The sequence below is a fragment of the Anticarsia gemmatalis genome, chromosome 21, assembly GCF_050436995.1.
Source record: "Anticarsia gemmatalis isolate Benzon Research Colony breed Stoneville strain chromosome 21, ilAntGemm2 primary, whole genome shotgun sequence".
Lineage (NCBI taxonomy): Eukaryota > Metazoa > Arthropoda > Insecta > Lepidoptera > Erebidae > Anticarsia > Anticarsia gemmatalis.
The window spans coordinates 10,170,295-10,187,644 of record NC_134765.1 but is presented as its reverse complement, the minus strand read 5'-3'; the positions used below and the strand labels follow the sequence as shown (position 1 = coordinate 10,187,644).

The window sequence follows — 17,350 nt, the reverse complement described above, 5'->3', positions numbered from 1 at the left end:
CAAAATACGTTTGACTTACCTACGTCTATTCTGCAGTATATAACCTGCTAAATTCGATCTAGATCAGTTTAGCCGCTTTTACAAAAAGACAACCACACTTTCACATTAAATAAAATTTTAGTATGGTTACGCAACGTACAGAGAATGTCAGTTAAAAGTAAATCATGATACATCTGTATTGAAATTTTCCCAATTACTTTACAGTTCGATGACGTACGACATACATTACGTACTTCCTATTCTACAAAAGATATGTTTTCATTAGGTCTTTAGATCGATTCCTGATCCAGAAAAAGTGCTATTCAGTTACAAGTGTAGGACGAAAATCTCAATGATAACCAAAATACTGACGGCAGCTTTACTCATTAGCTAAGCATTTCTTCCAACTATTTTGAAGTTAGCTTCCAGTCAGTCAAATACCAGTATTTTACATGGAGTGACTGCCTATCGGATCTCCACAACACAGTTATAACACGGTAAATATCATCTATACAACGAAAGAACAACACATCTTTCGGTAAGACTGGTTGTCAGTCTTTCAAGCTTCTGACTACTGTTAATGACTGTCAAAGATTTTCGAAGAACATACATATTATAATGAGCTCATTTATAAAATAGTTATAACTAGCTGACCCGCGCAACTTCGCTTGCGCCACATAAGAGAGAATGTGTGACATTTTTCACCGTTTTTGTAACATTTTTTACTGTTACTCTGCTCCTATTGGTTGTAGCGTCATGATATATAGCCCATAGCCTTCCTCGATAAATGGGCTATCTAACACTGAAATAATTTTTCAAATCGGACCAGAAGTTCCTGAGATTACCGTGTTCAAGCAAACAAATAAACCTTTCAGCTTTATAATATTAGTATAGATTTACGATTTATTTGCCCTTGTTATATATCCACAATCCCTAAATACCTTGACGGACACTTCCATTGTATAAATAGTAATCATTATCAACATACCAAATGCTATTAATTTGTACTTAAAGATTGGCAGAGATAAACTCGTTTTATCTGATAGTGGTCTATTCGCCATCGCACTGACAATACGGTGCGAACTGCCACTACATAAACGCGGAAACATATATATTTATTACCAAAATATTCCATGAAATCTCAAATATATTCAATTGTGATATTAAAAGTATTAATTGCTATTATAAGTCTGTAAAGTAAAGTGTCCTAAAACTATTTTTGTGGTGGTGAAGTATAAAAAGCGGAAAATTCGTGATAAAAAATGTTTTGAATGACTATAGAAGTTTTGTGGTATGAAAAACTTTTGTGAGAAGTGAAAACTAATTTATTATTCAAGATGATGCTGCAAGGAAAGACAGGTGAGGAAATAACCTTCCACAATTTAACCCAATAATGTCCCTCTGCTAGGCAAGGGTCTCCTCCCGTAATGAGTGAGGGGTCAGGCCCTGAGTCCACCACGCTGGCCAAGTGTGGGTTGGGGATCTTCTAGTTATATTGGAAAGAAATAATGTTCTCTGAACTTGGATACGAACCTGAGCGACTATGTCTAGGAGAAATCAACGAAATATAAGTCTGGTCATAACTTAATTCTATCAGTTAAAATATATTTTTTACTTGTAAATATTGTTTCATTTCTTTTAGACCCATTAATGTATGTAAAACGCGAATTACATGATAAAATATACTTTGCTTATTATTGACACACTGTTAGGCAAAGGTCTTTTGCAATAAGGAAGTGGTCAGCTCTGGTCCGAGTTACCTTCGAAAACTTTTTAAAGAACCCCGAAATGCCCTCATCGCTCATTTGTTTCGATTAATTTCAATGAAACCAAGTAATTTCAGTATAGAACAAAGAAAATTACCTATATAATTAAATAAATTCTGCACTACTTACTAATTATATGCATCATTGATAATCGCGTCAAGTGTTTTACAGATACGGTTAGTAATTAAGTGGTTTTCAAGCACTTTTCATATTGTTTACACATACTGGTCTTTCTAAAACTTCCTTACGACAATCTCGTCGTGAAGGCTTTATGAATACTTCTAAATTAATGATAAATAACTAATTAAAACCATGTGTCACCGCGCCACTGCTGGTCAAGAGTCTACGCTACACTAGGCTTGCTCTCCGCTCGTGCTCGGCTTTTCTGTTCGAAACCCTCCTCAGGAGCTCCTACACACAGTACCACCGGGTTACGCGACTTGCCAGCGTCATTTGTTTCTAACATTCAAAATATCGTAAACTTCTTACAAAGTATTTAAAATCTATACTAGCTGAAGAGTTTGTTTGTTTGTTTGAACGCGCTAGTCTCAGGAGCTACTGGTCCGATTTGAAAAAAAGGATTTGGAAGACTATAGGCTATATATCATCACACTACGACCAAAAGGAGCAGAGTACCAGTAAAATATGTTACAAAAACGGGAAAATTTTGACCCATTCTCTGTGACGCAAGCGAAGTTGCGCGAGTCAGCTAGTAGTCAATATATTTCGAGCAATATATTCGAGCGGTAATGCTCGGTATTGACAGCTCCGCGCGGCTTGTGCCGGCGGCATTAGCCACCTTTACACACACACTCTATCACGCATGAAACAACCATCACACGTGATAGAGCGCGCGTGTAAGGGGAAAGGAAAGACCACGCGCCGCGCTCATCTGTCAAGCCCGCAAAGAAAATCGAAGCGAAAACCGCGCTGCTTTCCCGCGCGTAATCCTGTACGCTACTAAGAACGTGCGATAGAATGTGTGTGTAAAGGTGGCTATTGTCGCCAGCATGTGTGTAGTAGCTATAAGAATTTAAAATTCTGACCAAGTGCATAATTAATTATACCAATCCGCTACTATCAGTTTCGTATTATAAATAATATAAAAATCTGAAAATATTATGATCTTGTATCCAATGGACCAAGATCCCAGAGCTGCCAGACCTACGTCATTTTAGCAAAGCTGGAATTTTGAGGATCGTTAGTATAAAGGGTCTGTTAAGAGGTATGCACATCCACTACCTAGAAAGCGGGGCCGTTTCTGAGGTAGCGCGGAGTGAAGGTGCGTAAAAAACGACCCAACCTACGTTATAGTAGCAAAGTTGGTTTTCAGAAATGTTATTAATGATATTATGTAGAATTAAAATTGACTATTGCCAGACCGTTTCCCGGGGCCATTACTTCTGCCAGACGCCTTAAATGTTGTTAAAAAATGAGGTCAACTACGTCATAGTAGCAAGCCTAAATTTTATATATGTTATTAAAGGTACAATTTTAAGAACCCCTGTATGCGGACAGACCATTCCGCAGGGCCCTTTGTCCTCTAGACGCCATTAAACTTTCCCTATTATGTAACATTTTTCACTGGTACTCTGCTCCTATTGGTCGTAGCGTGATGATATATAGCTTATAGCTTTTCTCAATAAATAGGCTATCCAACAGTAAAATATTTTTTTATTCGCACCAGTAGTTCCTGAGATTAGCGCGTTCACACAAACAAACAAACTTCTCAGCTTTATAAAATTAGTATAGATTAAAAGTACTTGGAGTGTTTAGGAAGATAAGTAACATTATTTTGGGAATTATTTTAAAAATAGATATGGTTTACACTATTCACAAAAATTATGAAAAAAAAATTGTAGTCATTCATCATCATCATCATTATCTGTGCTCTTACTTCCCTCATCAAATTGAATATTTAAATCATCTCCACCATCGTCTTCAATGTTACTTGAATTCTCTGTAAAAAAAAATGTAGGTAATGATGTTGAAAACAGTTACAACTAGGTATATTGAAATAATTTATAGTTAAAATAAAATACCTAATTCGTTTTCAAGTGATTCGCTTACGAAACTTGGCAATTGATTTACAAGGAGGTAAATTACTTGCGTCGAATTTTTTAACATTTTGCCGGTGGAATTTCTCATTCACATCGCCGACTGTATACGTGTTAATGAAAAGTTGTAGCCGTGCAGCATCTACATCAATTCAGCTAAGACCATTTAAAATTTTGAAGAAATCGCCAGAATATCAAGAAGCTTTTGTTCAATTCGGAGAAGTTGAATTATCTATTGATAAAGCGAAGGAACAAAATATATTTGATGTAATTCAAAAATTTATCTGCGAGTTATATAATGTTCCCGGATTAATTGATGTAGATGCTGTAAATCTGAATTGCTTCAACAATTTCGACGAGCAAATTATATTGCGGGTGTCTGGAGTAATGCTCATATAAAGCGTCCTGGCATTTTAAGCCCAGCAAATAAAGGGTGGGTTCTAAAGGATAACCATTATCATTTTAAGTGGTTTGATGGTGACCAATTGCCAAGTTTCGTAAGCGAATCACTTGAAAACGAATTAGGTATTTTATTTTAACTATAAATTATTTCAATATACCTAGTTGTAACTGTTTTCAACATCATTACCTACATTTTTTTTTTGCAGAGAATTCAAGTAACAATGAAGACGATGGTGGAGATGATTTAAATATTCAATTTGATGAGGGAAGTAAGAGCACAGATAATGATGATGATGATGAATGACTACAATTTTTTTTTCATAATTTTTGTGAATAGTGTAAACCATATCTATTTTTAAAATAATTCCCAAAATAATGTTACTTATCTTCCTAAACACTCCAAGTACTTTTAATCTATACTAATTTTATAAAGCTGAGAAGTTTGTTTGTTTGTGTGAACGCGCTAATCTCAGGAACTACTGGTGCGAATAAAAAAATATTTTACTGTTGGATAGCCTATTTATTGAGAAAAGCTATAAGCTATATATCATCACGCTACGACCAATAGGAGCAGAGTACCAGTGAAAAATGTTACATAATAGGGAAAGTTTAATGGCGTCTAGAGGACAAAGGGCCCTGCGGAATGGTCTGTCCGCATACAGGGGTTCTTAAAATTGTACCTTTAATAACATATATAAAATTTAGGCTTGCTACTATGACGTAGTTGACCTCATTTTTTAACAACATTTAAGGCGTCTGGCAGAAGTAATGGCCCCGGGAAACGGTCTGGCAATAGTCAATTTTAATTCTACATAATATCATTAATAACATATCTGAAAACCAACTTTGCTACTATAACGTAGGTTGGGTCGTTTTTTACGCACCTTCACTCCGCGCTACCTCAGAAACGGCCCCGCTTTCAAGGTAGTGGATGTGCATACCTCTTAACAGACCCTTTATACTAACGATCCTCAAAATTCCAGCTTTGCTAAAATGACGTAGGTCTGGCAGCTCTGGGATCTTACTCTACAAGGCCATGTAATCTACATAATCCGATTACTTGAACAGATAATTGTGATACAGAGGAATAGTAATTAGCATGGAGGATATACGGGACCAACGCCCCCTATCGGCTTAATAACGTAATTAAGCATTGATACGTAATTATAATCTTTGGTTATCAATTACGTTGCCTACTCGTGTTTTAACGGATTAGTAGTGTTATTTAAAGATTAGTAATAATACATTCAGATTTTGTAAACAAATAGAACGTAAACTCAGTTCTGCTCATGTTACCTTGCGTTCCAAGTTTGAAGATATTTCCAATGGTGTTGAAGGTATTTGGTTTTGAATCCTAGATTTAAATACTATGTTTAAACTTTTTTTGAATTCAAATATAATGCTAGTCCTTTTGAGAGTCTCAGAGAAGACTCGAAAGGAGAAGATGTTGCAATAAATAGTGTTAACAATCTTCGTGTTCGTACTTACTCCACTTTAAGCGGGCTAATATCCATAATACATTATGTCAGGGAAAAAGTCTTTTCGCATTATAGTATGTACGAATATGTAATAAAATCTCTTTGGCTTCAAGAATCACAAATGAGTACACGGTTCATTAGGTTTCTTTCAGTGAGCTCGTGAGGTACCCAAATATCGAGCTGTTTTGTGTAGAAAAAAGATTTTATTACAACTTTATACATAGGTACTATAATGCGAAAAGACTCTTTCCCCGACCTAATATCTTGCTTCTTTCAATAACATTTCAAACTACCCGTCAGTGAGAAATATAAAAAACGCATCAACTACCACAAGCTTACTCTAGATTTATTTATAAGCTAAGGTATCTTCACAATTCATTTAACATTGCCACAATCGTAAAATAATCTGTTCTTATTCCAGTATTCCACAAGCTATGGTTCTTCCTGGTGACATATGTGCTGACGCTGAAGCGGTTCGACCTGTTCCTTCAGGGGGCGCTGCTCATCGTCATACTGCTGGAGACCAACGTGTATCTGCTGCTGAAGAGAGATGCCACGCAGGGATACCACACCATGCTGGTTGAAGGTACTATAGTTTATCTACTAACCCCCTTATTCATAAGCACACTATAAACCTATTTTAGTTAAAACGCTACTAGAACAGTCAATTTGGGTAACTTTGAATTATTTGAGTAAAAGTTTGCAAAACTAAAATAAACCTTTATCAATTCTGTTGGTTTCATATGAAAAAATAATCGAACAAGTTCAAATTCCCACGTTCAATGTTACACCCAAATGATTCAAAGTTACCCAAATTGACTGAATATATTATGTTTTCTCTTTTTCATTTCGCTAAGGAGTGAAAGAAGCAAAACTTTTTATAAGCCTTTCATTTCTCAATACATTTTTATGAATAAGAGGGTAAAGCTATTTGGGACTGATAGGTTTCTACTTTCTTGTCAAATTCTCGCCATAGCGGTCAGTTTTATCGAAATTAACTGACTGCGTAGGAGTTGGGTTGCCAAATTTGTTTACTTTGGTATAGACATAGTCGTAAAGTAAATGGTGTCATAACTGGAAACGGTACTCATCTCGGAGTTAGTAAAAAGTCAAAAAATCATTTCCATGACGCTGCCAGTCGATCGAAGACTTTGAGACGCTGGTAGTAAGATGGTTTACTAGAATCTACTATATATAGTAAATAACGTGATGTAACTTCATCAACGGTATAAAAGCCAATGCCGCCTTTTTAAACGAATGGACCAATTTTTTTACCAATCTCGTGGTAGAAAACTTCTACAAGTATAATTTTCCAGAAGGGGTGTACTTATAAAATTTTGAGCAATGCCGTCTTTTTAAACAAATGGACCAATTTTTTGACCAAGCTCGTGGTAGAAAACTTCTAAAAGTATAATTTTCCAGAATGGGTGATGGTTGGCGCGGCTGGCGTGGAAGTGGCCCTGGGCGCAGCTGTGGCTTGGTTCGGTCGTGGACGGCGGCAGTTCGCGCTGTCCTCGTGGCTGGGGGTCACCTCGGCGTGCGGGCTCCTGGTGCTGGCGTTCCCCTTCGCCGTCTCCGTTCCTGCTAATGTTGGTAAGGCCGAATGTGATTTTTATGAGTCTTATTTATTTAAACTTCTTATACAAAATTTGTATAAAGGCGGACTTAATGCCAAAGGCATTTTCTGCCAGTCTACTTTGGGGTGATGCAGAGATTAATGAAGTAGGAGTTTAAATAATAAAGGAGGAAAATTAGGTTGAGAAGAAGGTATACAAATAAATAACAATTTGGTCATGTGAGTGTACATAAATGTAGATAAGTATATACTATATATGTATATGAGAGTCTTCTTCTTCTTCTTCGTGTCAATGATTTTTAAAGTTTTAGATACCTTCAGTTTTGTGTAAACAGTAAATAAATACGAGTAGTATATGTATTATTACGTATATATATGTTATAATAATAATTAGATATATCAGATATATTTCGACCAAAAGTCGGCAACGGCAATGGCGTCATGGCTTGCCTCAGATAAGTCCTTCTTGGTTCAGGTGTACGTGCACTTAAGGCAGGAGAGCAAGTGTGCCATTAAATAATTTCGATACCCTTCTACCTAAATCCCCGAATAAAATAAAATATATATCCCATTAAAGTACCACTGGGCAAGGGTCTCTTCCCGGAATGAGGGGGTAAAGTCTTGAGTCCACCACGCTGGCCATGTTCGGGTTGAGGATTTTGCATACCTTCAAGAACTGTATATCTCCGAATACAAGTCCAAATTGATATATTTATTTTTTAAATTTAAATGTTGAAGATAAATATTGTAACCTTTATTTTTAACGACTCAAGTGGACCAACTTCTTTGATCAATCTCGTGGTAGAAAACGACTTCTAAAAGTATAAATTTCCAGGATGGGTGACGGACGGCGCGGCTGGTGTGGGACAAAACTGCAGTGGGACAATAACGGGTAAAAAAAACCTTTATTTTTGTTTAAAGCTTCTTTTTTCCAGATTTATGTAAAATGCTACTTACTCTGTCTAGTGACACCCACTAGAGATTTATGTTTAAAGACTTTAGATACCCAATGTGGTTGTGCTTAGATTATGAAAATACCTGGTGATATAATTGTGAGTCTTTTGTCAAACCAACCTTAGGCCCGACTCAAACCTGTGGAGGCGCGGCAAAGATACCGAGAATAAATCAATTTAAAATAAACCTTAAAGTTTATAACATACGGATTAAAACGGCACGACAAAGGTCTGATTCAGCGTCTGATTGAGGTGGCGGGGCGTCGTCAAGCTGGCATGTTTTAAACCATATTATATATGAGTTAAGGTCTATTTTAATTAATTTGTCTCAGTATCTTTGCCGCGCCTTTGTTGGTTTGCGTCGGGCCTAAGATGTAAATAAATAAATAATAAATAAATATCATTAGACAACTGACACACGGTCATTTGATTCCAAACTAAGCAGAGCTTGTACTATGGTAACCAAATAACGGAACATACTTATATACTTCTAAATACATACTTATATAGACACATAACATCCAGGCTGAGAAGAAATACTCGTGCTCATCACACAAAGATTTGTGATATAAAAGTTATTTTTATGTCAAAGTAAATTTTCTTAAACTTTCTTATATCATGTTCCCCAGAGCTATGCGGCGCTGCTACTGGCTTATCCTCGACGGTGGACAACAACATCACCGGCAGAACAGTGATGCTGGTTCTCACAGTGCTGCTCTGCACACTCACCAAGGTCAGCATCTGGTCTCACGGCCTCACGTACTTGGATGACCACGACCCGCAGAACGGACCTTACTTCTACGGTAAGTTCTTTTTTTATAAAGTCTACTCCCGCACTAAAAGTAGGTCTTGTGCCGAGGGGACTTTTACAAACATTCAAACAACGGACACAAAGTACAACAGTTATTTGTGAATCGCACAATGGTATGGTATCGTTTTTTCGTAATTTTTTCGTCACCATCGTTTAGGTCAACGATGGTGACCGTGGTGACCTAAACCACTGTGCCACGGAGGCAGTCAAAGTAGATAATTGAAAAGTTTGTATATTGTGGATTAACATATTTATCTAACCATTTTTGTATCGGAATAATCCCTTACTGAGGTAATTAAGTAATTTTAGTATCATAGGAGAAAAAAATAATGAAGAAATTGTTAAGGAGCTCGTGGCTAAGTACCGAGCAATCGGCAAAGTTTGATCTCTACGCTTGCCGAGATTGTTCCGTGGATGGGTGTCCACAGCCGAGTTCCTCTGTATTTCAGAAGGCACGTTAAATTCTGGGTCTTGGCTGTCATTTTTAAAGATCTGATAGCTAGTTAAAAGTTTTTGCTCACGAAATTGTACTCGGTCGACCACGACCCAAAATGTAACATACGATTTACGCCTGCCTGAGGCCAAACTTAATGGAAACATACGATGGTATACCATACAGTAATTTATGTGACTCTAATCAATACATATTAATCTTCTTCTTCATCGTATGGTTAGTGGTCAATCTTTCAAAGTTGTTCAAACCGCCCGAAGGCCTTTGACGTGGATTAACGACTGTTATCGTAGTAGATGACAACCGGGACCGACGGTTTTACGTGCCCTCCGAAGCACGGAGACGCCCAGTTCAAATACCACTATGCGGTCACCCATCTATAGAATGAGCGCGCCAAGGGATGCTTAACCCACAGATCGTTTACCGACCGGTGAGCGCGCTATGGGCGCCTCACATACATATTAATAACCGTTTTCCGTTCTCCAGGAATCCTCATCTCCATCCGTCTGTCCCTCGGGCTGAGCGGCAACAACTGGCTGCGACCAGGTTCCGTGCGTGAGGACTGGTGGGAGGCGCACCTGTCTCTCTGCATGCTGACGCTCATGTTCGCCGTGCTCTTCACGCTGTTCCCCACCAGGATGAAGGACTGCGTGGAACAGGAGGACCGCACTATTAATACTGGTTTGTAGATCACGATTCAAGGAACACTAAACCAGCATGAATATTAGGTTTCTTGTTATTGAAAAATGGCTTCTAGCAAGACGTCAAGTGTTTGTTAAAATAATTAGGAAACCCTTGTATTCACTAGCTACTAGTCACCATCATGATCTAGGATTTAAGTCACGGAAATGGATATGATTTATATATATAAACTAGTGGACCCGACAGACGTTGTCCTATCTACACGTCTTTAATTATAAATTTTAAACATTTTTTAATAATCTAAACCATTCTCAGATCACCTTGAACACACACAAAAAATTTCATCAAAATCGGTCCAGTCGTTTCAGAGAAGTTCAGTGACATACACACTTACAGAAGAATTATATGTATAAAGATATGTAGTTCAGTAGTACATTTGCTTGAATCGTTTTTAAGTACTACTGAAGCTAAATTAAATCTCTTTTAATGTCTCTTAAACAGGTTTCGCGGCATCATTGGGGCGTATAGTCCGCAACAAGGCGTTGTGGCTGCAGACTCTGGGCCTTTCCTTCCTCAGTGCTGCCGTCTTCTGCTTCGTACACTACGATAGAGCTTATGTGCAGGTAACACTTAATATCCGCGCAGTCCCGCATTCCCGTCCATCTGTTGTAATTTGCTATACACAGACCGAATTCTATGACATCGTTTACCACTAAAGTCAAAATCAAAATCAAAATCTAATCAGTTATTCATATAGGTCAAATACTGACACTTATGATAGTCAATGATACAGGGAGTGAATTTACCGCCAGTTCGGAAGGTAGGGCCAATGAGAAGAGCTGGCAAGAAACCCCAGGTCACTCTTTTTATCGCCAATTAGTTTTAACAATCTCTCTATGAGATATAAATCTTTGATGATGTAAGGAGCTGCTACCAACACTACCGAACACACATAAGTCATAATATAAATAAATTAAATCAATATAAAGGTGCTAATAAGTAAGATAACAAGTGTATTGGAAGCATGATGGGAGCATCTACCTACATCATGATAGTATTGCAGTCATGAGTCTTACCCTCTCATTCATAATATGATATGAAGTTATGAAAGGCTTATAAAGAGTTTTGTTTCTTTCACTCCTTAGCGAAATGAAAAAGAGAAAACCATATTTTAGTAGTTAATTAACTAAAATAAGTTTATAGTGTGTTTATGAATAAGAGGGTTGAACTATTGATAGCCGTTTAAACTAACTACTTCCTGGACTAAATAGTTTACTTCTACCATTTTATTTTTTAGGCGAAGTTCCACGTGGAGACGATAAGACAAGATCCTAGAACTTCTCGAACTTTGTCAGATATCTTCAGGTCTCTCGTCATCATCTTCTTTGTAATGGTGAGCTGATTTACTTTTCTCTGCTGTCTTTGTTATCATTTAAATGTTAGTTTAAAGCAGTGGTTCCCTACCAGTGGTCCGTGACAGTCAAAATATGGTCCGCGAATGATTATAAATTTTAAATTTCCCGACGATAATATTACACTTTATTTTTAATATACATAGTGGTCCCTACTAACAAGAATAATATAAAAGTGGTCCCGGACTAAGAAAAGGTTGGGAACCCCTGGTTTAAAGACTTACGTTACAAGCAAAACCGTTATTTTCCACTGCTTACAATGTTCGTCTTCACAAACGCAAATTAAAAACCTTCAAGGTAGTAGAAATTCACATAGGAAACCGCAGTGGTGTCACTGGCTTACCGTAATAACGCATGCATTTTCCGTCTTTCTCGTCATTTCACAAAAAAAGACAATTATTTAATTTCTTACTCTAATAAGACCAGACAAACCTTTAAATTTAACCTATATTTGTACAATCTTTCCCTTAACCTATATTTGTACAATCTTTCCCCTAGATCTTCCGGGTCCGTTTCTCAGCGCGTCGCAGCGACGGTGTGAAGGCAAGCACGGCATCTCGCGTCGCGGCCGTGGTGGCCATCTTTGTAGCCGTGTTCTTCATTGTGATCACCGTCATCAGCTGTGACACGGGAGACGTCGCGGGCGTGACTGACGGGGTCTACAATCATCCCAACTGTAGCAAAAGTTGCGGGTATATTGTCTTAATAATTGGTTATTAAAAAGATGATGGAAGATGGAACATCCTTGGATGCTTTCTCCTTCAAATCGTTCTTCTATTTTGCCTTTAACGGATGCAGACTTTTAAAAGTCGTTAATACAAAGAGGCAGCTTCAGGGTCAAAAACTGATTCTTCATGAGAAGGCAGTTTTTACAAGAAATGTACATTTATGAAAATGTACATTTCTTGCAAGAGTTAAACTTCTTCTTCTTATCGTATGGTTAGTGGTCAACCTAGTGTCAAAGTTGTTCAAGCCGCCCGAAGGCCTTTGACATGGCTTAACGACTGTTATCGTAGTAGATAGCAACCGGGACCGACTTTTAACGTGCCCTCCGAAGCACGGAGACGCCCAGCTCAAATACCACTATGCGGTCACCCATCTTTGGAGTGACCGCGCCAAGGGTTGCTTAACCCACAGATCGTTTACCGACTGGTGAGCGCAACTGGCTTCTTACCCGTAATAATTGGTTCATTGTTATTGTTAGGTACCCTAAAGCTAATATAAAGTAATGTGCTCTTTAAACCTTTATATTATTATTTGATTGCAGATGCAATTTGAAGACTTCCGGCTTTAGTCCAGTATGTGCGATAGATTCCAGCACCACTTACTTCTCCCCATGTACCGCTGGCTGCTCTGCTTGTGAGGATCTCAATGGATTCCAGTAAGTATACCAATTCTATATTAGCAATTTTATAAAGAACTAGCTTCCGCCCGCGTGAAAAGATGTAAAAACTATCAATTTGGCGAAAATCTAAGAAGATTTAGTGCTCTTTCTCGTTGACTCGCGGGCGCGGTGGCGGGCGCGGTCGCGAAATATCAAACATATGGCGTAGTTCCCAAGTGTTCACGTACAAACTAGCGACTAAGTAGCGGGCAAGCTAGCGGTGTCGCGCGCGGCCCGCGCGGCGCGCTCGCGGCAATTTCAAACGCGTGAAGGTGTTCGTGTGTGTTCACGTCGAACTAGCGGTGGCGGGCGCGATTCACCCGCGACGTCAAGTAAGTTCAACCAGTTTGAGCCAGTTTGAGCGTGTCGCTAGAAACAAACGCCTGGCGGCCAACGTGAACACAATTCGCACGTCCCCGCGCTCGCGACCGCCACCGCGCCCGCGAGTTCCAACGTGAACAAGCACATACACAAACTTGCATCGCCTTTTTATCCCTATGGTCCGTTCACGACTTCGGTCTACGCGGCGCGCGGCGCTGAGTTCTACTAAGGATGCAAGGTAAAGTTTTTTGTGAAATAGGACATTAAATATCCTATTCAAGTAAGGAGTAGTTTAAACGGCTATTTTTCCCATATTCCGGGGCAAGTATTCAAGAAAATATCTTCAAGGGGTTTTATACCAATCCCCGTGTTTCCAGACTGTTCCACGACTGTTCATGTGGGACGGGCACGCAGCGAGCCGTGCGCGGCGCGTGCGCGCTACTGTCGTGTCGCTTCGCCTTCTCTGCCTACCAAGTGTTCTATACCATGATGCTTGCTGTCTCTGGTACGTTTCTTTTTCTTTTCAAAGACAACTCCCGCACTAATGGCTGAACCATTGTCAGATGCGGCGAGATTATTGCTTACATTTAAGTTTTAGGTTAGACATTGTCATTTTATGTACAATAATCCTGTTTAATAAATAAAGAATTTAGAAAAAGAAAAAAAAATCCCCCGCGCTAAGAATTGCTCTTGTGTCGCGGGGACTTTTACAAACATACAAACAACGGGCACAAAGCACAACCGGACCCGAAACAATTTTGTGGGTCGCACAAATAATTGATCCGTGTGGGAATCGAACTCACGATGCAGTGGTATCGGCGTGGCGACCTAAACCACTGCGCCACGGAGGCAGTCAAATAAGTACCTATAATATATTAACATACATAGGCTTACCCCTACTAACTTATAAACATTTAAGTAAGTACTTACTTGACCTGTAACTATACCCTTTAATAGCTTGAAAGCCTCGTAGTGATTAAAGTGGTCGCCACGCCACTACCAGTGTGTTTGGAGGCCGTGGGTTCGATCCCCGCACGGAACAAATATTTGTGTGATCCACAGATAGTTGTACCGGGTCTAGTTGTACTTTGTGTCTATTGTTGTATATCTGTAAAAATTCCCGTGACACAAAAGCAGTTCTTAGTGCAGGAGATTTTTAAGTCTTTTTAAGGGGTATAATTCGTTTCGCATCATAGTATGTACGAACTTGTAATAAAATCTCTTTGGCTTCAAGAATTACAAATTAGTACACGGTTCATTAGGTTTCTTTCAGTGAGCTCGTGAGGAACCCGAATATCGAGCTTTTTTGTGTAGAGAAAAGATTTTATTACAAGTTCATACATACTATAATGTGAAAAGACTTTTTCCCCGACCTAATATTATCTATTATTTATAATAATAATCTGAAATTATAAAATTGTGTGGTTATTTTCAGCGGCATGTTTCCTCATGCAAGGAATGGTAGTGATACGGGCGGTTCATCCCGCTGACAAGGCGATAGCCGTGGGAGGATCCTTCGCCGTCGTCGCGCTACTTGCTTTTGTGTTAGGAAACTTGCTTTACATGATTATCAGTTGTGAGTACTTGAACATATTTTATTGAAATAGATTTAAAGCCGCGGAATCCCTTGTATATGTTACTGTTAAATAACATAAAGTACCGGTAAGTAAGTAGTAAGTTCTAACCTAACCTATCCATGTCGCTTAGCCCAAAACTCCTTCTTTATAACTTTATGAAGAAGGAGTTGTTTATATACCGTAACATAGTTTAAACTCCGGCTTGTTCGGACTTTTACCATTGAGAGTTGGTAAATCTTAGGTTTTACCGGCAAATCTTAGGATTTACCACAGTTCGGGCTTTTACAGTAACATATATATCTATCACGGGGAATCTTATCTGGCTAACACGGCCTCTTTATGTTGCATTGCGTTTGGAAAATGATTCTCCTCTCGTAAACTGTTTTAAATATTTTCGGATTGACAGAGGGCACTTAAAGTATATGTAGTTTCAATTAATGCCTCGGGCTTTTATGCACGTTTTATAATCTCCTCCGTGGCGCAGTGGTTAAGGTCACCACGCCGCTACCATTGCGTCGTGAGGTAGTGGGTTCGATTCCCGCACGGAACAATTATTTGTGCGATCCACAAACAATTATTTGTGCTATCCACAAATAATTGTTTCGGGTCTGGTTGTGCTTTGTGTCCGTTGTTTGAACGTTTGTAAAAGTCAGCGCGACACAAGAGCAAATCTTAGTGTGGAAGTTGTGTTAAAAGAAAGAATAGTGTATTTATTTATTTATTATGGTTTTCCCACAGAAAATGCGAGTATAAATACAATCAAATATTTTCTTAATTACTAAGGCTGTCACATTTTCCAATTACGGGACAACCGACATTCACATAGAAAATGAGACTATATACATTTAAAAAAAAATAACATTCAAGATAACAAAACATTAAAAACTACGGGTATCTACAGGTGAATAAGAATAAAGAAAGTAAAAACATAATAATAATCATAACAGTACTTTAAAAAGAATAAAATTAAAAATTAAAAATACAAACACTAATGAGACTAATGAGATCATTCGGTGATGGTGTTAGTCTTGGAGGTTCGAATGAACTGGTAGATTCGGTTCTTGAGCTTAAATCTAGAATCGTGATACAGGTCTATGTCGGGCAGAGATTTGGTGGCATGGTTGAGTTCCCTACACATTCTGTGCATAGGAGAGTTTAGACCTATGTTGGTGTTAGATGTTGGCGTGTGGTAAAATCTATTAGAGGGATATCGTGGTATTTTATGGGGAACATTAAGTTTAATGCGGGATAACAATTCAGAATTATCCAATTCACCATTGGCCAGTTTATGCAGAAACAGCAAGTCTTGAACGAGTCTTCGTTCTCGCAGTGCATACATATTGAAATGCTCAAGACGTTGCTTGTAAGGGGATCTGTGGGATATTCCCGAGGCGTCGTATGCGAGTCTTCTTGTGAAAACACGCTGGATACTTTCTACGCGTTGAGAGTGAACGGCATAATGGGGGTTCCACACCATACTTCCATACTCAAGCCGACTACGGACCAACGCATTATAGAGTACAATTTTGGTGCGAGCTATCTGGAATCCCTTAGTGTTTCGGAAGATGAAACCCATCATTTGCTTAGTGTAAGCTGTAATACATATTATTATCTTTTTTCAGACCTAACATGTGCCTACTCGTACGACGCTCTGTGCTTGCTAAACAACCCGTCTATATGGACCGCGGCGGCCACGAGCGCGCTACTAGCGCTCCTAGCGGCGGCCGCCAGCATCATGGCGAGCCGGGCGCCGGGGGCCCTGCCTGAACCTACCACTGAGTTATGATCTAGTACTTAAATCTATACTAATATTATAAAGCTGAAGAGTTTGTTAGTTTGTTTCTTTGTTTGTTTGAACGCGCTAATCTCAGGAACTGATGGTCCGATTTGAAAAATTCTTTCAGTGTTAGAAAGCCCATTTATCGAGGAAGCCTATAAGCTATATAACATCACGCTACGACAATTAGGAGCAGAGTACCAGTAATAAATGTTACAAAAACGGGGAAAATTTTGGCCCATTCTCTCTTATGTGACGCAAGCGAGGTTGCGCGGGTCAGCTAGTAATAATATATGTAGGTGATATTAAATTATTGATAAAAGGTGTTGTAAGAATATTTAATCTATAATTTAGGTGTGGTGTTACGTAAGTAATGTCTGTTACGAGAATGTAATATTATTATGTAAATAGACGTAGTTAGTATATTGTTTAGTTTTTAAGTAAATTATATTAAAACAGGTACTTACTCAATCTATTGCAAATATACCCTAATCACTACTATAAAGGAATAGTGTTTAAATTCATTTTTATTCACAACAGGTTTCACCACGTATAATAGAATACGGGAATTAACGCGAACACGCATTTTATCTTAAAATGCCTAACGTTTCGGCGCAGGTTGCACTCGCCGTGGTCGCAGGCTGACCTGTAATAAAACTGTACAAGAGGTTTGCACAATTGAAGCAACTTTGCTTGCGTGGATTATCACCTCTTTCGGAAGGGAATTTCAAAAAATCTTCTCTAAAGGCGCGTTCTCACTATGT

At 38.6% G+C, this 17,350-nt stretch overlaps 1 protein-coding gene across 1 annotated transcript; it reads left to right on the top strand.

Moving 5' to 3' along the window:
- Nucleotides 1-1,037: 1,037 nt before the first annotated feature.
- Nucleotides 1,038-17,136, top strand: LOC142982030 (solute carrier organic anion transporter family member 2A1-like). The gene is made up of 13 exons (XM_076128298.1): nucleotides 1,038-1,338; nucleotides 6,104-6,268; nucleotides 7,105-7,275; nucleotides 8,094-8,150; nucleotides 8,841-9,014; nucleotides 9,960-10,154; nucleotides 10,617-10,738; nucleotides 11,413-11,508; nucleotides 12,026-12,219; nucleotides 12,795-12,908; nucleotides 13,610-13,737; nucleotides 14,668-14,808; nucleotides 16,432-17,136. Exons 1-13 carry the CDS (start codon nucleotides 1,317-1,319, stop codon nucleotides 16,593-16,595), a joined length of 1,743 nt encoding a protein of 580 aa, XP_075984413.1. The 5' UTR covers nucleotides 1,038-1,316; the 3' UTR covers nucleotides 16,596-17,136.
- Nucleotides 17,137-17,350: the final 214 nt, after the last annotated feature.